This window comes from Peromyscus eremicus, chromosome 12 (assembly GCF_949786415.1).
Source record: "Peromyscus eremicus chromosome 12, PerEre_H2_v1, whole genome shotgun sequence".
Classification (NCBI taxonomy): Eukaryota; Metazoa; Chordata; class Mammalia; order Rodentia; family Cricetidae; genus Peromyscus; species Peromyscus eremicus.
Window position 1 is genome coordinate 50,339,936 of NC_081428.1, and position 23,946 is coordinate 50,363,881.

General features: G+C 42.0%; 1 protein-coding gene across 2 annotated transcripts in view; it reads right to left on the reverse strand.

Annotated features, from left to right (window-relative positions):
* Positions 1-22,850, reverse strand: part of Cfap44 (cilia and flagella associated protein 44) — a 65,424-nt gene extending 42,574 nt beyond the window's left edge. Inside the window, exons 1-14 of one of the 2 annotated variants that reach the window (XM_059277129.1) lie at positions 22,739-22,850; positions 19,189-19,353; positions 16,943-17,098; positions 16,538-16,585; positions 15,979-16,078; positions 14,888-14,982; positions 13,476-13,685; positions 12,395-12,505; positions 10,340-10,498; positions 9,094-9,339; positions 3,813-3,958; positions 1,654-1,924; positions 360-415; positions 34-196 (exon numbers count right to left, since the gene is read on the reverse strand). In XM_059277129.1, coding sequence (XP_059133112.1) covers positions 34-196; positions 360-415; positions 1,654-1,924; positions 3,813-3,958; positions 9,094-9,339; positions 10,340-10,498; positions 12,395-12,505; positions 13,476-13,685; positions 14,888-14,982; positions 15,979-16,078; positions 16,538-16,585; positions 16,943-17,098; positions 19,189-19,353; positions 22,739-22,843 — 2,031 coding nt within the window. In that variant the 5' untranslated portion in view covers positions 22,844-22,850. The remainder of the gene's footprint in view (positions 1-33; positions 197-359; positions 416-1,653; positions 1,925-3,812; positions 3,959-9,093; positions 9,340-10,339; positions 10,499-12,394; positions 12,506-13,475; positions 13,686-14,887; positions 14,983-15,978; positions 16,079-16,537; positions 16,586-16,942; positions 17,099-19,188; positions 19,354-22,738) is intronic. The other variant, XM_059277130.1, reaches the window with a different exon arrangement.
* Positions 22,851-23,946: the final 1,096 nt, after the last annotated feature.

Genomic DNA, 23,946 nt, shown 5'->3' on the forward strand with positions numbered 1-23,946 from the left:
ATGTTAAAATAACAGCCAATCATTCAGACTCACTGTCCGTTGAAACTGCATATGCACCGGTAGTTCTTTATTCATTGCTAACAGTTTCCAAAATTGATTCCTCAAAGCTTTGATATGCTCTCTCTTGCCAGCTTTTATTTCTTCTACTTCCTTCATTAGCTTGTCATATTCCCTTTTCCTCCTGGCATTCTCAATACTGAAAGCAGAAGTGTAAAATGATAATCATTTCTCCACAGAAATGGCGTAAGAGACCATTTGTATTGGATAACTTGGAAATGCACTTGTCTTGGGCAGCTTCTGCAAAGTGGCAGTTTGGTAAAATCCCAGGCCTGATCAATAGTTATTAGAATGTTTCATACCTGTAGGCTTTGGGATCTTCAATGTCTTCTGGAATGGGCTCTGATTCAATCCCAAACTGTAGGAATAGGAAAAACAGTTTGCAACGTCTGTGGTTAGGTCACCTACACAAAACCTGCACAAGGCCAAGCCAGTCAAAATTTCATCATGGACAGAGGAAGGGCCCCCAAGGCCTCATCCTTGGCAGAGGAGCTACTGGAAATGTCTGGCTGCTGACGGAGGGAGACTGACTCCCCTTTGTGGACTTGGTTGGTGGTAAGTTGCCCCTACCCTGGTGGATGATTCCACATCTATGTGACTATCGGCAGCACTAGATGGAGTTAGGGGTTTATTAATAACAATTTCTGTTTAAAGAGGACATGGCATTGGAAGTGAGGTGGGGTGGAGGACAATGAAGGAGTTTCAGGGAGGTAGTAGTGAATGGATATGAATGGAATACATTATAGAAGTGCATGAAGATTTCAAAGAATAACTTAAATTTTTAAAAAAGAAATCCTGAAATGAAATGTTCTAGGCGTGTGAGTAAACTGGAAATAAAATGGCCTTCTCAGAAAGGAGAGCCTGATTGCAAATCATATCTCACTACTGACTGGACTAGAGTGGTGTAGGCTTGCTACCTGCTTTCTAGAAGCAAAGCTAAATCTTTAGGGGGTAATAGCAACATGCCAAGAATCAAGGTAACTCCTGAGTTTTTCACATAAAATGTCTAGGGCTGAATAAAAAAAAATAAAAAATAAAAATAAAAAATAAAAATAGGTGTGCCAGAAGAATAAGATTTAATTGAAAAAAAAAAAAGTCCGAAGACAGACCAATAAAACAGAATGACAAGAGATATCAATAGGAAAGTTTTCAAAATATACTTCGGAACAACTCTGATCAATATGTTAAAGAAAGTTGAAGGCACTATTGAAATTTTTAGAGGTCTATCAGAGTATATTAAGAAGTAAATAACGGAAAAAGAAAATACAGACCTGAAAAATATTGCCCATTTTGAAGAGAGAAAAAAGAAAAGAAAGAAACGTTGGCTAAGACAGTGATTGATAAAGAAAATCTGATGCAGTGGGGAGCTGTGTAACTTTAATAACAGTAAGAATTCAGGGCCACTAATATTTGATGCAGAAGCAACAGAAAGTCAGAATTATAACACTGCAGTAATACTAGGTTATAAGCTATAGGTTACAGATATTATGGATTATATTATAAGGTTAACATGTCCAAATTACTCTCAATACTTTAAGACTTTATTTTAAAGTCAGCTATCATTATTAGTTAATTAATTGGCTAACTGTTACACACCCTGGGAGATGGCACTTTGGCTTTGGCTTCTTTCTCGGCCACAACTTGAGAAATCACGCTGAAGACAAAGATATTGCCATCTGCCCCAGCAGTCACCAAGTACTGGTCGTCAAAACTAGCAGAGATGCCTTTTACACATCCGTAATTATTGTCGTGCACATTGAAATGCCAGTAGTCCTTCAGACTAGTCAGTGAGGGGTCACTCTCACTTAGGATATACACTCGAATTCCTCCATTTCTCATGCCGCAGAACATCATAGTCTGGTTAGAACTATGAGACAAAAAGAGTCAAGCATTATTGTCAGAAGCTGGAATATAACCTTTCATTTTTTTTCCCCTATTCATGTAGGGAGCTGAGGAAACCCTGAATGAGAGAAGTTCTTAGAGGATGAGTATCTTGACATGGCCATGGCCTGGTGAGGACTGCAAGGCCAATTGATCCATGGGAAAGTGGCAAAGCCCTTATCCACACCGGCCAGGCTCAAGGTAAATGGCCAAGCTTTCCTTAGGGATTGAGGAGGAGTATATATGAAAGGCTGATCAGTGTGTACAAAAGCTAGTACTGTGGCTTCCTCCCCCAGGTGTTTACAGCTGGAGACTGCTGGCCAATAGAGACCTCCTACCAAGGTGAGCTGAGCTCTCTTTCTGTGTTATACCTAGCAAACATACTGACATCCCAAGTAGAGAATCCCACCGACCCTGTCCTCACAGTATGTGTATCTATGTGTCTGTCCATTCTTCATTCCCTCATCCTCCCCTGCTGGGGTTCTAAGACCCAAACCAGGCAGGACACGGCATATTTAGTGAGTTGGTTTGTGAAGGTCATAGGTCAACTAGTGGGAGTTGGTTTTCTCTTTACAAAGGTGGGTCCTGGGGATTGAACTCTGGTCATCAAGCTTGGCCGCTAGTACCTTTACCCACTGAGCCATACCACCAGTGACATAATGTTTAAGTTTAAATAGCAAATGATGTTAAGAACTAAGTTGTGTACCACCAAAATGCACACACTCAAGTCTTAGATCCAATGCTCCAAAGTGTAACTATATTGCAAGTTAAGGACTTCTAAAGAGGTAATTAAGCTAAAATGAGAGCATAAGGATAAATCCTAATCCAGTCTGGCTGGTGTCCTTGGAAACGATGTCACAGAGTGACACTAGAGATGCCTTGCACACGGGAAAGGCCAAGAGAAAGGCACACCAACAAGGCAGAGATGAGAAAGCCACAGGCCAACTTCATGAGAAACCGCATTTGTTGACACCTTCGACTTGGAACTCTAGTCTCCAGACCGTGAGAATCTCAGTTTCTGCTGTCTAAGTCACACATTTCGGGGTGTTTTTGTCACAGCAGCTGTAGTGAACTAACACAAAAAGATAGGGAGGGAGAGCTGCTTTGAAATTGGAGCTAGTCCCCAGGCCTCAGAACAATGGCTGGCATTTGTGCTCAGTTCTCAATTACTAAATGGAGAGCAGTTCAATTTGCTGTTGCTTCAGAATCACTGGGGGCCTGGCCCTTTGTTAGTTTACCATGCAATCACGTCTTTGTACGTAAATGAAAAGAGATCAGTGTGATAAACAGAAACTGGGATACAACACCCGGCACAAAACCCACAGGGTTTAAAAACAATTTCAAGCCTAGGCCTAGCTTTAATTCTGTTTGCCCATTTGATTAATTTAACCAGGTACCATGTGTGTTTCCCTTCACGTAAATAGATCTTTAAAAAGTGACAATTCCATTTACAATGGTTACTGTTGTCCACCTGAAAGGATCTAATATCTCCAGGAAGATGGCCTTCAGGGAATGCCTGTAAGGGATTATCTCAATTATTTTCATGGATAAGGGGAAAACTCAGCTTAATTGTGGGTGGGACCATTCCTAGAGCAGGGATTTCTAGAGTGTATAAAATGAAGAAAGTAGGCTGAACAGTTGTTTGTATATATGGCTCTCTCCTTCTGACTTCAGACATAACGTGATCCTGCTGCCTTGGCGCCCCGACCATGGTGGACTAGACCCGGGATATGAGCTCCAGTAAACCCTTTCTCTCTTGAGGTGTTTTTGTCTGGGTGTTCTATTCCAGCAACAGGAAAAGAAACCAAGGCATCCAGAATACACAAAGACACAGACACTAAAATCCTTTTCTTTTTTTTTTAAGTTCTCTTCACCTGAAAGCGAATGTTTGGATGGGGTTGTCCTCTGTATCCTCAAGAAAGCGGAAATCGAATGGTTCATCTGCCTGGTTTTGGAAATCACTGTCACTGAAAAAGGGGGGGAACTGACAGTGATAGAGAAAACCAGCATCATAGTTGCCCTGGAAGAGAGAAAGTGCAGCAGCTGGTTTGTGAACATAGTACACACCTGATTCCCGGAGGGGTTTTAGGTCACTTCCAATTTAAAGCACAAAACAATGCTTTAAAACATCCTCTGCTGCATGATTTCGATAGTTAAAGGTAGATATTATTTCTGTGTCTCCATTGCCCATTAATATGCAATTAAGTAATTATGATGATGATGAGTTTCTACTCAGAAGTCAGTTCAAGAGAGACTTCACCTCTGAGTATCAAATGAACTGTATTCTATGACTTGAAGTGGTATTCTGCATACACAAGTATTTACCAACAATAGGCTTTGTAGATCATTGTTTTCACAGTTACTTTTCGGTTTGGGGGCAACTTTAAATACTATTAGTTTTGCAGGAAAGGCAAGTTAGGGGAAAAATACATCTCACTACACAAAGGGAAGACTAGTAAGAATTTGTAGCAATCACATAGTTCTAAGTTGCTTTCTTTCTCTATATGGATGGGTTAAGAAAAATATCCTAGTATTATTTCTATTCACCAAACTTATACAGCTTAAGTAGAAATTGCCCTGGACATCTATGTACAAAATAAATGAGTAAATAACAACAACAACAACAAAACATAACAAAATTATCCACCTGAAAAATCAAAAAACTAAGTTTTCACTCTGGCCAGTGGCAGACTGGATTGTTTCAGCTAACCTTACCCACTGGGGATAACCAGAAAAAAGTAACACAACCTGTGTTTGAAAGCATTTGGGAGCCACCCAAGTTGCAAGGCCAAAAACAGGGAGAATCAGGAGTAAGCCGGGCATGCAGTACTGTTTTTCTGCCTGAAGCAGGTCAAGTGGGAGATCAGAGGCAAAGAACCTGAACAGATCTACCCTCAGTTTCTTGGGCATATTCCAAAGAGAAGGGGACATTATAACTATACTTCCCACTGGACTCTATTGAAATCCTAGAGTGCCATTGCTAAGGAGATGATAGGGATGGGGTGTGGCAGGAGGGGGAGGGGGAGAGGGAGGTTTCAGTTAATTTGCTACATGGCCAAGTTGTCAAACTGCTTTGTGGATATTTGTTTATACCCAGAGATTTGAACTCCCTTATACTTTGCTCAGAGAAGCCTGTTTTTGCAATGGGTATTGGGCAGTCAACGTGCTCAAGTAATTAAGTGTGTTGAGCTATGGACAACTCAACTATATCAACCTCCTCTCCACCCAGGGCTCAGAGAACATTGAGGAGGAAGGGACAGAAAGTTGGCAGATAGGAAGGAGAGCTGTGAAATGCTGACTTCTGGATATGACATCAGTTCACAGCAACTGTGGTTAGGCTATCTACATACAACCTGCATGAAACCAAGCCAGTCAAAATTCCAACATGGATGGAGGGTGGTTCCCCAAGGCCTCACCTTTGGCAGGAGGAGATACTGGGAATTTCTGGCTGCTAAGGGAAGGAGACTGACTCTCCTTTGTGGACTTGGTTGGTGGTAGGTTGCCCATACCTGCCAGTGGCCATTAAGAATATACAACAGATGGCAATTAATAATTCAGGTATCAACCTACCAGATGAATAACTCTCTGATGGAGGAATCTTGTTAAGCAAGGCTTGCAGGACCACAGACTCTGAAAACTGGTTGCTTCTGCCTGTAATTTTCTCATGTGCCACTACATTTCTTCCCTAAAAAGTTATGGGTATTTCCCCCCACTGTTTGTGTGCTTATCTCATGGATATATTCCATCTACTGGACACACATATAGCTGTGGATGATCAGGAAGATGATTTCTACTTCAGCTGTATAAGTTTGGTGAATAGAAATAATACTAGGATATTTTTCTTAACTCAGACTGACATAGGAAAATAACAGTATTCTCAGCTACAAAGACAGTTTTTTACACATTTAGCTGATTTTAGATTTCAGAGAAAATCCAAAATACACTAGTTGCCCCTGGAGACAAATTGTACAAGGACAAATTCCCAAGTGTCTGTTTGTTGAACCAAAGTCAGGCACAAAGTAACTACAGTAGACATAATTCTCTCAGCAATTGACTCTCTGTACATAATCCCAACATCAGTTTATATTACAAGACTCAAGGTTCAGCCAACTAACTGTTTATTGCTTAAGTCCTGAATTTCAATGTCCCTCACTGTCTGGGAACCCTGACCTCTTAGAGCTACCTGCTTACTTTACTCACCATGCCCAGTCAGCTCGACCTCCCTAGCCTGAGAGAAACTGTGTGACTTATCGTGTATTATTAGAGTGGGTTGGATCCTGAAAATGTAACTCATAATTGTCCACAGTTTGGTTGTTGAAAGAGGTACGTGTAGAAAGAGCTAAGTAGAGAGAGCTGTGTAAAGAGCAGTGCAGAGCTATGTAGAGAGAGCTGTGTAAAGAGCTGTGTAGAGCTGTGTGTAGAAGGTGGTGCATGCAGAGAGAGCTGTGTAGAAGATGAGTAGCTACGTAGGAGAGAGAGATGGAGCAGTAGCTGTGTGAAGATGAGTGTAGGAAGAGATATGTAGGAGAGAGATGTGTAGAAGAGAGATGTGTGTAGAAAAGAGATGTGGAGCTATGTAGAAAAGAGATGTAACTGTATGTAGAGACATGTGTCTGTGTAGAAGACAGATGTAACAGTGTGGAGAGATATGCAACTGTGTGGAGATAGAGAGATTGTTTTTCATGATGCAGTAATAAAGAAAGTTACCATCAGAACACGTGAGTGCTTTTCCTAATACCCCTCAGATAGAGAAAGTCTAGCCCTCGCCACACTCATGGATTTTTTGCATACCCTGGGTGTGGTCTTGGAGCAGATTCTCCCAAAGGCTGCTGATACACATCCATGTGGATATAGACAGCCCTAGATGGATTTAGGGGTTTATTAATAACAATATTTGTTTAAAAAGGACATGGCATTGGAAGGGAAATGGGGTGGGAGGCAACCCATTATGGCCTTTGACTGGTAGTGTGGAATGCCTTTTCATGTGGTCCTTGGACATTTGTATTTTTTTCTTTGGAAAATAATCTATTAAAGTCTCTCCCCTCTGAAATGGTTTTAGGAGGAGTTGCTACTAGCTTTTAATTCTCATTGTGTTTAGTTTCTAATAAACTATTCTATCGAATTTTTGATTTGTTTTATTTTCTGAAGTTTTTATTGTGATTTATATCATTTAGATGTATATGTGTGGGTGTCTATAAGAATGCATGCACCATGTGTGTAGGTACACGAGGAGACCAGCTTGCTCACACACCGAGAACCTAACATTCCAGGATTTCTTTCTTAAAAATTTTAAGTTTATTCTTTGAAAACTTCCTGCACTTCTATAACACATTCGGTTCATATCCATCCACCACTGCCTCCCTGACACTCCTCCATTGTGTGTGTGTGACATCCTGGAAGCCAAGAAGAAGTGGCAACACAGCTTAGTGGTAGAGTGCATGCCCAGCATGCGTGAGGCCCTGGGTTCAACACCCGGCACCCCAAAATAACAGTGATGGCTATGATCTTGTGTTGGAAGCCAAGAAAAGAAATCGAAGCATTTTAAGGAGGAGGAAGAGTCAACGGGTGAACAGGTCAAATACACAGAGAATTCACCGCTAAGCCTGGTAACGCAGAAATCGTTGGAGAAACGAGGAGATGGAGATAAAACGCCAAGGAATTGGTTGAAGATCAGCTAAGAGGTGAAGAGGAGTTGATGATGGCTCCAGACAATGTTTTCAGGTTTCCTCTAAAGGAGCAATGGAGGAGGGGTCAGAAATTACAGGAACTTCGTGTGCTGGTGGTAAGGATTGAAATTGAAAGGACAGGAGCTGATGATACACGGTAAGTAGTTTGTTTCAGAAGCAAAATCATGTGGAGTATGAGGGGAAAAGCAGAAGACCCAAGAGGCCTTCTGGAACACTGCCCTGAGCAAGTTGCTAAGCAACACCCACCAATTGTAACAGGCAAAGCAGAGCACAGAGAGATCTCTGCAGGGTGCTAGAGATGGAAAAAAATCAGGAGATTCCATCTGACTTCCTTTATTTTCTCTATGAATTATGAGTGTCTGGAGAGACAGGCAAGTTACAAAATGTTTGTGGGGAGAAGAAATTGAAATAATAATTTGTAAAGTAAACATGACTGGGCGGTAGAACTGACCAGCAGTGGGAGTCCTGATTCAAGGACTGGAGTCATGACTTCAAAATGAAGCCAGCTTTTCTATGGCATCTGCTTGGCTACAGGGAGAGTAAGTACGTGACTGGATCAAGCAAGGTGAGTGCTACCTCTGTGATCTGTGCTTTACCTCATGATGGAGCTTAATGCCTAAGAGCAGGGACTATAAACCCCGATTGTCAGAGATCCTAGCTCCACTTTGTATTGCTTAACTGACTTTGGCCGTGTCCGTTAAGGGCTCCGTGCCTTGGTTTTTAAAGACTAAGACCAAGTATGAATTAGTAATAATGCTCCCACATAATTATAAACCAGTTACATTGTGGGGGGGGGGCATGAGTGTGTATGTGTGTGTACACTCAGAAGTGAAAACTGTAAGATCTATAATGAAGAAAATCTTTCTTTGCAATATATTGAGAAAATGTTTCATGATAAAACAAATGGTCTATAAATGGAGGACATAAAACCTTCCCCACACACCGTGTGACACTTTTGTGTATCAGTCTTTGTAATGTCCATTATTCTTCCTTATTTTGACTGGCGTGGAATGCGGCCCTTGAAAACACACAGACTCCTAGTCTCTCGTAGGCCACACAGCACAGACGTTAGCAGACTCACACTCCACAGTCCTGCCACAAGAGCTGGTGTTTTCAAACTCGAGCTCAAAACCAAACCAAACAACAACAGCAGTAAAATGGATGCGGGTGAAGGACTGACCGCTTTGTTCTTTGACCAGCTACCCTTGAATTTTCCCAACTTTGGTATTCCTGAACATGTGAGTTTGGAATGAAGTGTCAGCAGATACAAAAGGTAGACATATTTAAAATAGATGTCAGGATGATACATTAAAAAAAAACCAACCCTGTAATTGATATTAAAACTCACAGCTACATCAACAGTTAAAAATTAAATTCTCAGCACACACGAGAACGAATGTGGTGAAAAACAGTGACCATCAACCGGACTGGCCAAGGGCTGAGGGGAAGTCTTGGAATTTTTACTTACTAACGACACCCAGAACTTCCCGGGCTCTGAGTAAAAGCCACAGAGGATAGGAGAGGGGATTGGTGGGGTGAAGATGGGAGGCAGCGGCTCCTCTTCCTCCTCTTCCTCCTCATCGCTCTCCTCCTCCTCCACCAATTCCTCTTCTCCAAATGCTTCTCTTAGTTCCGCTAGCTTCCTCCTCTTGGCTTCCCTTTCCTTCTCCTTCAACTCCTTTATTTTTTCTCTCCTTTCAATTTCCTTTAATCTCTTTATAAAAAGATAATAGGCATTTAAAAAACACGTTATTCTTTGGCTGAGTGTGACAAAAGTTCTAGAAGGAAGATGGGTTCTAGAAACTCCCAGAGCTTGGCTATAACAACACCATTTACACATTACTACCCTCTGGGGATATACTTTTATCATTAAGATTCCAATCTTCGTGATAAACATCATTTCTGCTTAATCTCCTTGATACCCGTTTTATTGAAATCATTTTGTCATTCTTCCTATAAGAGAAAGAACGTGCTGGGTTTTTTCCTCAAAGCCTGTTACTGTAAACCCGAGAACCATGTGCACTAAAACAGGCAATGAGGACACTTGTTCCCAGCTCCTGTAACCCTGTGATGTAGGCATTCAATATCACCAGCTGTCCAATGTGGAGTCCCCCAGTACTGGTAGCCCCATCTCCTATTTACCCCTGCGAACTAGCTTCTCAATTTGTATGATTTCTTCCCACCAATCCTCTTTTCCCCAGGCCTCACAGTGCCTCCAACTGGGGTGGCTTGGTTGGCATCACAAGGGACCTTTACTCGGATCCCGTTACATCTGCCATTTCAACAGCCTTTCTCCACCTCCTGAAAATGCCGCAAACTCTAAGTGGCAGGCTCTCTAGGGGTCTCCCGGCGTTATTACCTCTCTCTTCCTCTCATTCTCTCAAACGTCTTCCCATCCTCTGAGTGTTCATTGTCGCTTCCAGGTAGGCATTTTTTAACGCCCCCATCCATCCATCCATCAGCCACATCACTCCTGCACACTCCCAAGTTCCTTTCCTTGTACGTGGATTTTAGTTATCTACCTACTACGGCCTTCTCCTGCAGTTGGCTGCCTCCTACCACAGTCAGCCACCTTCCTACCCGCGTGTAGACTCCTTCAGGCCAGGATCTGTCTTACTTTATTTTATTCCTATTCTCCCAGAATCTCTTACAGGGTACTGCGTATTCAAATGAAAGGAAAAGAAGGGAGGTGATGTTTCACGACTATCTCATACCAGAATCTTAGATTTGACGCTGGAGAAATGGAAACATCTGAGAACGATGTCTTGGATTTCATAGGAGACGACATCATGATCATCTACATCCTTAATAGTTGGAATTAGAGATTCAAGAATATAGCCATTCTCACACAGAGTCATCAAGGTGCTTTCAGGCTAAAAAAGAAACATGCATATCATTTACACGTAGGCAAATTTCTACAAGTTCGAAAAGATAACAAGGCAGGGAAAAATATAGTAATCATTTTAAAAGATAATATACCACTGCAGGTATTAGTAACAATCCTAGTTACTAATGATTATTAGTGTTAGTTATTAATATTAATATTAGTTATTATCATTCAATTACTAATCCCTAACCTTTTTACTAAAGTTAGATTTATATTTGTTTCCTTTAAAGATACCATAACTTATTTCCTTAGCCAAATATACAGTTGTGAAACCTGTTAGCCTAAAGGGCAGAATGTTCTAATTAGAAATGCTGAGGAATTGTGGGTAACTTCTCAGCTCTGTCACCCTTGACAATCCATCCTCTGTCTACCTAAGTTAATTTAAACGTTGATGCTCTCAAGGTCTTTGTCTTCTTTCCAATTCTCTTCTCTCTCCATAGGTGTGCTTCAAGAAGGCTTCAGCCTTGACTTCCACTCACATAAAACAGATCCCAGATGGATTGGTCCAGCACAGAAGTTTTTTCCTCCCCAAACCACATCTGGGAAATCCCCATCTTGGTACAATTTGTTATTTATCTACCACATTCTCTGCATTTTGTTACATGCTAGAGACGGAATTGTAAGAAAGGCTGCTGTCCTCACTCCCATTATGGAATTTGACTCCAAAGGGAGAGCCTGTCCATTTCACACAGATTAATATAAATTTTAATTGCAAAAGTCCTTCCAAGAGACCACAAGAACTTCCAGATTGTGCATGATTTCCTGAGAAAGTGGCATCTAGCTTGAAGGCACAGATGAATAAAATATACTTACAAAATGAGTTGAGGTGTGAGCACCGTTCTGTAAAGAGGAGACATTACGGCAAGTGTCCTGGGGGCACATTCGAGCTTTAGGAAAATGGCGGGCTCAGAAGGCATCACCCAGAGCAAAGTCACAGGAGGAAAGGGAGCCAGGGCAAGGCATGAAGGGATTTAACACCGGCCGACTGGCTGAAAGGCCTGGCCAGATGCAAGAGCTGGGAGCAGAAAAGCACTAACATTAGAGGAAGAAGATATTTCAAAAGGGAAGGAAAGGTCAACGGGATCAAGCGATGCTACCATATCAAGTGAGATAAGAATCAAACACCAGGTGGGTATTAGTGGTGCCTTCAGAAGAGCTACCCGGTCTGGAATCGGGAAACTAGAGGGCAGGCAGGAGCAGAGGGAGGATGGAGTGGTATAGAAAGCAATGGCGTCCCTGGGACAGTCAATCCTCCGGAGAGCTGCCGAGATATGAGATGGGTGGTGGGGGAGGGGAGGAGGAAGGCGGGGGCAATAGCTGCAGAACACAGGATCAGCGTTGAAAATTACCCCGTGAGCAGCAGGGAAGGCTAAATGCATATGTCAGAAAAGTGAGAGAGATAATGTCAAATAGTGAAGAAAAGCAGGAGGCCGTCCATGGACGGGGGCAGAATGAACGGCTGCTAAGTAGGAAGCGGGGCAGCTCCTCTATGGTAGAAGGAGAAGAGCAGGGAGACGGAAGTCGGAGAGACTCTAGGGGGTAGTGCGGAGGCCCAGGCCTCTCTGGGAAGTGATGCTGAGAGAAAGAGAGGAGGAGTGAAGTGTCGAGGGTTCGAGGTGGCCAAGGCTTTGATCAAAGAGCCATCTCCGGGGCTGTGGAGAACTCACTTAAATCACTGTATTCTGCAGGAGACATAGGATTATCTCCTACAGTCTCTGGCTGGCACTGGTAGCAAATTAGGCAAATTAGTTGGGGTAACTCGGGGATGGGTTTTTGCCAAATAGGAATAAAAGAAATGCAGCCCCAAGTGTTGGGGGGGGGGGGGGCACCTCTCGCTACAGACACTGAGATTTATTCTTGAGGACAAACACTCATGACTTACATGACTGGCCGGAGACCACATCAACTGGCAAACGGGCCCGGGAGTGTTAAAATAACCGATTGGCTTGTAATCTTTTTCCACTTCAAATAAGAAGACAGTATTATCTTTACTCTAGAAAATTAAAAAAAGAGACATGCACACCCAATATATATTACTATGACATCAAGCCCATAGAGCACAAAGATTTAGTATCACATAGTCTATTCAGTTTACACTTATAGACACAATGGTTATGTGTTCCAGATTAATATTATATGTATATATATATATATGATTTCAAATATTTTGATTCATTTTCCCCAAGTGTTTCAGTACATAGCTCTAGAAATGTGATTACTATATATATATATATATATATATATATATATATATATATATACACACACACACATATATTTACACACATACACACACATATATAATATAAAATATAAATAGAATATAAAATAATTCTACAGTGCATCTGCTGACTTCTTCCTGTAGATTATAGAGTTGTTTGCTCTATCTGAGGCAGGCTTTTGTTGTGGTTTGCATTTAGGGGGTATGAAGGATCAAAGGAGTGCCCTCTACACGCTAGGTAAGAGCTCTCTCGATGAACTTTATAAGCCTCACCTAAGGTGGCCCTCCTTAAGAACACACCTATGTTATAAACTAGTGATTATAGGTAATTCATCCAACATGATTCCAATTGAAATTTTCTACTCATTCAAAATAAGCATTAAAACTTAACTTAGAGACTATTCTCATATATTATATACAGACTGCACTGAAAAAAATAAGAAAGCAAAAATGTGAATTAAATTTGGTATATAAGGGGCTGGAGAGATGGCTCAGAGGTTAAGAGCACTGACTTCTCTTCCAGAGGTCCTGAGTTCAATTCCCAGCAACCACATGGTGGCTCACAGCCATCTGTAATGAGATCTGGTGCCCTCTTCTGGCCTGCAGTCATACATGCTGCATAAGTAAATAAATAAATCTTTAAAAAAAAAAATTGGTATATAAGGCACAATGAAATAGGCGGACTTAAAAGGGAAGCTAGGCATGGATTCCAATAGGAAATGAGAGTGAATCTCACACTTACCCCGGTGGCTAGAATCTCCCCATCACGTTCATAAGCTAAAGCCGTGACTTCAGCAGTATGGGGTTTGAAGACATATTTCATATGTAACTCAGCGTCTAAGACTTTCTTCCGTCCTGCAAAAAGTGTAATTCCTTTTGGATCATAAAGTTCAAGAATCCGCACAACACCATCTTGGAATCCTATGACAATCTGTGCACCACCGTAGCTTACCTTGGAAACAATGAAACGCAGGGGATCGGGATTTAGTTAAGAAATTCTTGGTACACACACACACATTTGGATAACTTAGCACTGGCTTCCCTGTTCAAGTCTTGGTTCCATGTTATGGCAACCTCCATCAATTCCAGGGTATTTATCTATTTTTGACCACAAGCAGAGTCATCTAAGGCAATTCAAGCTTCCAGTGAGCAATACTAACAGCATGCCTGCCTCCTGTATAAGAGGCACCTGTCACCAGCAGTTTGGGGTGAACACAAATGGACTGAATGTCCCCCATTAACATGTAAATGAGTATAAAATATGAGCTAACACGGGCGCCAAAGGAAAGAAACACAGCCATTCAGAGCATTTAGCAAATAAAGCCAACCTAGATTGAGGACTCCTCTAAGGCCAAGATGGTAAAGCTGAGATGGGAGGGTGCTTGGTCCAGAACTAACTAGATACAAGAAGGTGGAACAAGAACCCGTGAGAGCAGACAGAGCCTGCGCAAAGATCCAGTGTCAGGAGAAAGCAGAATTCAAGGAGAATTCAGCCTTATGAGAGCAGACTAGAGTGAAGAAGCCATGTTACCGTAAGAACTGGAGGTAGAAACCAGAAGCCACCAGGACACAGAACATCTTACACGATACATTGAAAGTAGTCTTTATCCAAACAGTAACAGAAAGCCAGAGCTGAGGCATGCCTGAACCAGTTTCTCTGTGATTTAATCCCCAAATAAGAATTAATCATTCTCCAAATAGTCCCATGGTGTTTTAAAAGGTGTGGTTGCATGGACAGAAGACTCCCCAAATAGTCCCATGGAGTTTAAAAGTGTGGTTGCATGAACAGGAGATGCCTCAAGTTCGGTTGCATGGTTACTTTGCAAAACAGAGCTATTCCTCTGCCACAAGTGGCATAAAAATAGATTTTCGCTGGGCGGTGGTGGCACACGCCTTTAATCCCAGCACTCGAGAGGCAAAGGCAGGGGGATCTAAAAAAAAAAAAAAAAAAAGATTTTCATCAAAGAAAAATGAACCCTTAACAGTGAAAACATGAGATGATTTCTGCAATGTTCTAGGTAAAATAAACCAACTTGAAATATTTATACTTCTAAAATTCTCAGCTATAAAATAACTACATCGCTACAAAAGTATCTCCGATACAGTGTATTTTCTAGTGTTTTTGGTGGAAGTTGATTAAAAGAACAGACTTACTGTTCGGGGTACCCAAGTGAGGGAAGTACCTCCCTGTTTGAATTTCATTTGAATCAAAGGAGTCTTGCTAGCAAAATCGTAGAAACGAACAAAACCTACAGGGAAAAAAAGTTTTAAAAGAAACAAGTCATAAACATATTATTTCTTTAAACAATCTTGGCTCACTTTTCATGTAGTAAATATTACAGGATTAAATACAGTAACTCAGATCAACTGATAGCCTAATAGCCTTTTAAATTTGTATTGCTTTTTTTCTTCTTAATTGTTTTTAAATGAACACACATAGTAACAGATTTCCTTGCGGCACATTCATACATACTTAGTTTTAGTTGATTTCGCCCACATACAGACATCATCTGCCCCCTCCATCCCCTAGCCCCATCCCCACTGTCTCCACCTATCCCCAGTATTCTTCCTTTCTCTTCCACATCACATGTGTTCTGTGATCCTCTCCATCTCTTCCCTTCAAGCCTCTTTTTCTCCATCTCATTGGACCCTCTGATAGTTTGATAAGAGGCACAAGTTGTGATTGACCAACAAAAAAGTGGCCCTTTGCACAGTCTACAAGATTATAAATACCCAAAGTCGAGAGAAAAGGAACGTGGTGAGAACAGAAAGGGCATACCTGTGGTTACTAAAAAAGGAGTAGCATTTTCATAAATAATTTATAGTTATGTCTTTAGTCTAATCCCTAATTGTGTCTGCTGCAGTCTGTGCACTTCACACAAACATGAGGACTCAACTTGGGATCCCCATCATCCATGAAAAAGCCAGGCATGGTGGAACATGCTGCTAACCCCAGAGCTGGGGAGGCAGGGACAAGAGAATACCTGCAGTTTCGTGGCTGGTCAGTCTAACAGTTGGTGACTCAGGGTCAGTGAGAGACCCTGTCTCAAAACATAGGTTGGAAAGCAATAGAGGGAGTCAACTGATGTCACCTTCTGGCTACCACATACACACACACCAGAACACATGTACATATACATGAACATGCATGTGTGCACAACACACACACACACACACACACACACACACACACACACACACACACGCACATGCACACACGGGGTTGGGAGATAGTTTATACTTACAGTCCAAGGCAGTTGTAGCCATGAGATAAGTGAGAGGAGAAACAGCCAAGGCTTCGATGGCCCCAGAATGGAAAGAGAAGAGGCATTCTGGGTCCTGGGTCTGAGAATAGACAAAGAGCAACAGATATCAAAAACAGAGCAATATAGAATTAAAGTCAACTTTAAAGAAATGTAAATAGAACCCTGTAACATAATGTGTGGTGTTACTCTGAGAGAGAACTTTTTAAAGTATGGCAGATTAGAAAGAGCGCTGGACTTCAGAATTAGGAAAACCAGATGGACTCTTGGCTCTGAGGTTGATGACTGATTTTACACAGATCCCATCAAATGCCACTTCCCAGGTCTTCCTGCCTGCTCAGCAGAGCAGCTGTGAGGATCACATGAGGTAATATAAAGGAAGACTCCATATGTTTGGGAAATGAGCAATGCATAATGACAGTCCTGTTTTCATTTGGTAGAAACAATGATCTAATGTGGAGAAAGATGAAGCAGAGTTTTAAAAATACCAAACAATTTTTACTGTAGCATTTAGGAGAAGATAAGGAAAATGGGCACTTACAATATTTGAAAAGCTAAGGTCAAGCTTCCATATGGCTCCACTGGCATCCTAAAAAATTAAATAGCTAATAATATTTTATCATTTTTAATTTTCACCAAATTAAAATCATTATTCCTGTGATTTATTAAAATGAGGGCCAACAATAACATCTAGTGCTTACATATATTATAGAGTGTGATTGAAATATATTAAAATATCTTCTATATCAAAGCTACACAGAGAAACCCTGTCTCGAAAAACCAAAAAAAAATCTTCTATATATTTAAGACTATACACATATAATAAGCAAGGCAATCACATAATGCTGTAACATGGAGCATTCTAGCCCAAACAATTAATTCTATTTCTATTTTAAGTTTATGTCCTGGTACAGTTAAAAAGCCAAAACAGAAGAATGTAACATACCTGAGCCAGCCAAAAATTATTTCCAATTTCATCCATCTTTATCATTGAGAAGAGGTTGACATTCTTGTCTACTTGAAGTTCATTAATCGGCTCTATCTCCAACAATCCAGTGTCATCTATAGTATCAGCAGTGTCTATTGTCTCAAAGTCCCATATCTGACAAAATCAATAAGAAAGTATTTTATAACACGACAATAATGCCCCCTAACCTAGACACCAGAGGTTAACCAATAAAAGGTGTCAGGTATGAGTGACTTCTTCTGGAGTTGTTGGCCAGTGAGGTTCCATAGACCACCAAACATTACAGGCTATTGACAATGCTCTTGATGACCCTCCAAAATTTGACAGTGAGACCCTGTTGCTGAAGATGCCATACGCTTGAGTCATAACATGGCAAAACCAAGTTGGTACAGACCTGGGAGCTTCATAGTACAGACTGGCTAGCTTTCCCAGTGCCGGAAAGTGCTATACATGCTACTGGGGGAGAAAAGCAATCGTCGATCATAGCCAGCTATGACCCTGGAGAGCTCTAGTAATGACTGGTCTGGGAAGACATGTCCATTGGTGCAGAAGTGTCACACATCATGGGAGTAACCAACTTTCATATTGGATTTAAGCCCCACTCCACAAGATGCAACCCATACCCATACCTGACACCATTATTTGGTTAAGAATCTATGGCTAGACAGGTTATAGGCTCTAAGAGAAAAACCTGCTACTATTATGCAGTTAAATAGACATAGCATTAAACCAACTCCCAATGACTTATTCTTTTTTTTGTTTGTTTTTTGTTTTTTGAGACAGGGTTTCTCTGTGTAGCTTTGCGCCTTTCCTGGAACTCGCTCTGTAGACCAGGCTGGCCTCGAACTCACAAAGATCCACCTGCCTCTGCCTCTTGAGTGCTGGGATTAAAGGCATGCACCACCACCGCCCAGCTTCCAATGACTTATTCTTATACCCATAGATCAGTGCATCTCTCAACCCTCATCTGAGAAGCTTTTATTTTCTTTCTGTTTTGATTAACACTGGCAAAGGGAGAGAGAGTAAGAGACTGAACAGTGCTCATCCCTAAATGGAACATATTATACCCGTATGCCCCCTGCCTCCCAAAAAGGTTCAGGGATCGTTTCAGAAGATGAGGCAGAAAGAGAGTGAGAGCCTGGGGTGGTGGATGACTAGAAGGAAACATTATCTTCTGGGCAGAAGGACAGCTGCACATAGGAATTCACAACAGCTGTGAGAACATGTACAGAAGCCATGCAAGCCCTAGCCAGACCAAATCCCAACATGGAGAGGGGAGTTAGGCGCACAAGTCTACCCCAAGCCATGGAGCTATCGGCGGTTGTTAGCCTCCTGGAGAGAGTTGTTAGCTTAGTTTTCTCTAAGAGTACAGCCCCTGGTAAGTTGGGCACCCTCCAGTGGAAACCCATACATTCAAGAGTATGTGGACAGTGCAAATTGGTCTCGAGGAATTTAAGAGCTAGAAGGCTCCAGAAGACCATGTACCAAAAGGACTCCAGGGCAAATCACAAGAGTCCAGGTTCATTAAGAACAGTGGTACTCACAGGAGGTGCCATACAGGGTGAATGGGAAACAGAGGACAGAACAGCAACTTGGGAGACTTAGTTTCTGAGGCAATATTCCAGCTTCCTCCAGGCTTTAGGTAGGACAGTGTTCACAGTGAACTCAATGAGTTCCCTAGCACAAAGACTTGGTAAGGGCTGTACACAGCAACCCCCATTCACACATCTCTGAGACTGTTTCCAATTGGCATTCTCACCACCAGCATGGTGATGCACACCTTTAATCCCAGCCCTTGGAGAACAGAGGCAGGCAGATCTCTGAGAGTTCAAGGCCAGTCTGCTTTGTATAGTAAGTTCCAGACTAGTAAGGGCTACACAGTGAGACCCTGTTTCAAACAGAAAGTTCAGCATTTTCATTCCTTAGAAAATGCCTGCCCATAGTGGGTATTTTGAAAGGATGTGTGCCCATTGTTTATCTGGTGCTAATATGAGCTTTCATTTCTTGAAACTCCTATATCAACACCTGAAGCACAAGAACAAGAGATCCCTTCATAATGTTCCAATTAATGTTGACAAAAATGCAAATATTTACCATGTGAGAAGCATTATTGAAAATGAGTTGGTCTTAGAAATAAGTGACCATTGACCCCCTTCACGAAGCAGCCTATAAGACAAAACCTCCTAGGTGATCTGCAAGTCTTAACTGGAGTGCTGATGCCTTACCCTGACACAGCCATCTGACCCAGCGGTAATGACTTCCCCCTCATCCAGCATTATCTGGTTAATGGGACCTTGGTGACAAGACTTCATGCCAGTTCGACAGAGCTCCACCTTGATGAGGCTGCCTTCCCAAAGCAGCAGGTTGCCCCACTCTGATCCTGAGAGTACCTGACAGGCATGAAGAAAGAAACGTGCATAAAAATGAAATATCTTCATGCGGACCTCAAACAGGCAAGAGTTACTTTTAGATTTTTGATTTTTTTTTTACTATGAAAATAGAAAGCTTGAGTATGGAAGTAAAGAAAACAAAGAAATAAAAATCCAGCACCACAGATTCAACCTCTGATTACATTTTGATGTGTTTCCTTCTAGCATCCTGTGACTAGGATGCACATTAATGGCAATTTCTTCACAAATGCTCATAGTAGATTTCTTTATACACCTCTTAAGGATAAGATTCAGGCGTTGAATGACTGTGTCAAAACGGGATATTTAAAGTTTTTCACAGATGAGATTCTAATTCCTAAGTGTAGTGCTGTCCGCTAAGTTGTGAAGCCACTGAGTTAAGCAGAATTCAGCTCAGTTTCAAACAAGGAAGATATTTGCAACTGCCCCCAAATCAATCTGTCTAATTCAACAGTTCCCAAAGAGCATGCCATCAAACATAGGTCCTCAGAATGCTTAATGAATGTAATAATAAGTAATACTTGTGGTGTAAGGGCTTTGGGTCAAGCATTGCCTGAATACTTTCTTCACACTGGTATTTAATGCCCAAAGCCACATGCACTAGGTACACTTATCAGCAACACCGTATGCAGTTGAGTATGTGAATGCTTTATTTTCCTGGCTGTAGCTTTGTTCTCACTTTCACAAAGGACTAACGTGAGTCAGACATGACTCTGACCATTATCTCCCTGTTTTACACAAGAAAAAAAGTTAGAGAAAACCAAAACACAAACACTTAAATAACTTGCCCCTAAGTTTCTCAGAGGAGCCATGATTCTGGATCAAGTGTCATGACTTGTAAGTCCCCGCTCTGACCACACTGTCTCAGAAGCAGGAGGCCAAGGACACTGACACACACATTTCTTTTCTCTGGGGTCCTTGTGCATCTTTGACTAGAATATCTTAATTCCACAGATCCTTAGTGTGGACTGATGCATGGTGGGAAACTCTGGCATAACTGCTTTCCTTCTCATCTGTAGGAACTGATGACTTTAGTTCAGTCTTTCTCACTAATTTTACCTCACTTGCCTATGTGACCTGTTATTCTGCCTGAGCTCACGTTAGTAGAGTCTTTAATTTGTTTTTTGAAGAAGGGTTTTCTTTGATGAATACTAATTGTGCACATTTACACAGTGAAGTGTGATAAACTCCATCCATGTATACAATGTATGATGGTCACAACAGGAATATTAGCATTTCTCTCTTGTGCAACATTCATCATATGTGTGTACTGGGAAGCTTTGAGTGCCTGTGGTTCTTCACTAAATAGTCAAGAAATGGTTGTGAACCAGACACCAGCTGTAAGCATTAGAACTTAGCTCTCCTGTGAACTAGACACCAGCTGTAAGCATTAGAACTTAGCTCTCCTGCGAACTAGACACCAGCTGTAAGCATTAGAACTTAGCTCTCCTGTGAACTAGACACCAGCCGTAAGCATTAGAACTTAGCTCTCCTGTGTATTTGGACTTTGACATCCACTGTCCAATCTGCCCTTCCCTTTGCTAACCTCCAGGGATCATGGAGGCTTGCACCTCAACCTGTATGAAATTAACTGTTCAACGATTAAAGCCACCTAAAGTGACAAAAACTTACAAGGCATTCTTTTTCTGAAATGTCAATCACATCCAGCTTTCTTTTCCATTGGTCCTCAGAGCAGGATGCCCCGCCCCCATCGGCTCTTTCCTTTACATGATTGTAATAGCTTCCTTCCTAGCTCATCATCTTGATTCCAGATTTCCCTCCTAACTTACCTGGAATTTTATGACCAAATATATCCGCTGCTTCTCTCATTTCTAACATTGCTCTTCCAATGCACAATAATTCTGCCTGGCTGTTAGACACACTAGGACCCAGAAATACTTCTCAACACAGTGTCCACGCTTTGCCAACATGTCTTAATTTGATCCACCCTCTAAATACCTGATATTCATTCCTACCCCTGAATATTTCCTTCTGTGACTATATCATTGAAAATGGCTACTTTCCCCTTACCCCTACACAAGCTCTAATGGACTTTCAGAGACACAGTTCACACTGTGCTTTCAAGAAAGGTTAGACTGGCCGGGCAGCGGTGGCGCACGCCTTTGATCCCAGCAATTGGGAGGCAGAGCCAGGCTGATCTCTGTAAGTTCGAGGCCAGCCTGGTCTACAGAACGAGATCCAGGATAGGCACCAAAACTACACAGAGAAACCCTGTCACGAAAAAGAGAGAGAGAGAGAGAGAGAGAGAGAGAGAGAGAGAGAGGGAGGGAGGGAGGGAGGGAGGGAGGGAGGGAGGGAGGGAGGGAGGGAGGGAGGGAGGGAGGGAGGAAGGAAGGAAGGTTAGATTGATGTTTACCTTAACAAGTATTCAGAGTTTGACGACAGACTCATTTGAGATTGCTGTATAGATTTCGGATTACAGTTTAACCAGCACCTGAGGCTTTTTGTCAAGGGAGGGAGGTGAGTGGTGTATGCAAATGTAGGTGCCTGTGTGCATGCAAGTACACATGGAGGTCAGAGGTCTCCCTTCCCACCCTTATTGTTACTGTGATTCTGCCAGAGTCCCCCACTGAGCCTGAGGCTCACTAATTCTGCTAGACTGGCTGGCCCCGGGCTTTTCATTTCCTCCCATACACGGTACTTTAATTGACACCGTTCCATCACTTCAATGACCAGGTCATTTGGTGTCTTCAAGTAGTATCTGTGTGCTGGCATGTTCTTATAAGAGAAGTGATCACAAGGAACACAGTGTAACTCATTCTAACAGGGGGCCCAATAAGATATTAAAGGGGAATGGATCCTTTTAGACAAAACAGCCCATAAGATCTGTAAGAGCAAGAGAAAAATGAACTAATAAGTCAGAAAATCAACTGACAAATTGTTGTACAATTCTACAACGTTGCACATATCTCTGTAAAACAATTCATCTTCCTGAATGACACTCTGACACCAAAACAAAAGACACAAGATTGAATAAAACCTTGAGCCTGTAAGTCCCTTGGAACATCATGACCAAAAAAAAGGAAAGATAATATAAATCACTATCATTCCGTGACATCAGAAAAGTAGCGAGCATGTCACTATGTTAATACAGGAAAATGCTTCATACTTTATATGCATAGAATATTTAGCAAAACCAGGAAATGGTGAGTATACATGGATTACAAAAATTTTAGGGAAAAAGTTTTTATTTCAATTGATGGGAAAAAGTAAAATGAGGTTTTCACCACATTGATAATTATAATATCTGTTATCATTGACAATCTTAGACTATGTGGTCGAGTTCTGGGTAAGCGTGCTTTCATTCCTAAACAGTCTAATCAGGGAGGAATATGGCCACACCCACCTTCCCATCAGGAAGCTCAATGTAACCCTCTATGTCGCTAGTGGATGTTTTGCCAAATCGCCCCAGTGACCCTTGCAGCTTGAGACCGGTGAATGTAAAGGCCATCTCCCAGAACCTGCCAACGAGAGAGGAAAAGATCAGATGTACCAGTCGGGTAGTTTCTTTTTATTTCCATCTGACCCTAAATCGCATTTCATTAGCACCTGTAACTTCATTGACTTCATCTGACTAACATGTAGTGTCTACTCCCTGTCGGGCAACAAAACAGAGTCATCACTGGAGGAAGAAGTCCTCTGCCTGTGCAAGACCTGAATATTGAGCTGTGCTGTAGGCTGCAGCAGGTACCAGCCACTGAGTGAAAATTTCAACCAGGTGGAAAGTACTTGATGCCAAATGAGAGTAGGGTGGACAGAGACAGTCTACAGGATTCCATCCAGGAAGCAAAACACAGTGGCGTGGGGTTTGGAGCCACAGACTTGAGATCAGGAGTGGACACTGCTTGGCAGGAATGGCTCGGAGAATTCTTGTTCCACCATGAAGACCGCGGTGCTGTTACAAGTAAGAGATTTCCTCAGAGTGTGATAGCTCAGCCTACACTGTGGGTCACGGAGACCCCATGAGAACTGCTCTAGGTGGGGCCTAGGAGACAGCAGCACTCCCGCTGCTCGTCATTTTGTAGTCTTTTGGCTCTTTTCGGGCCCACCACCCACCTCTCAAATAAATCACACATGGAGGCTTATTATTAATTACAAATGCCCGTCCTTAGCTTGGCTTGTTTCTAGCCAGCTTTCCTTAACTTAAATTATCCTGTTTATCTTTTGCCTCTGGACTTTTATCTTTCTCTAGTCCTGTATATCTTTCTTTGTTTCTTTCTCCATGCCTTGTTGTGTAGCTGGGTGGCTGACCCCTGGATCCTCCTCTTTCTCTTGCTCCTTCCCCCCCTCCCCCAGATTTCTCCTTCTATTCATTCTCTCTGCCTGCCAGCCCTGCCTGTCCTTTCTCCTACCTTGCTATTGGCCATTCAGCTCTTTATTAGACCATCAGGTGTTTTAGACAGGCATAGTAACACAGCTTCACAGAGTTAAACAAATACAACATAAACAAAAGTAAGACACCTTAAAATAATATTCCACAACATGCTCTGAATTTAAAAGCCCTTCTTTTATGCTGTTTTTGGGGACCAATACCCTATGTCAAAATTTAGAAGG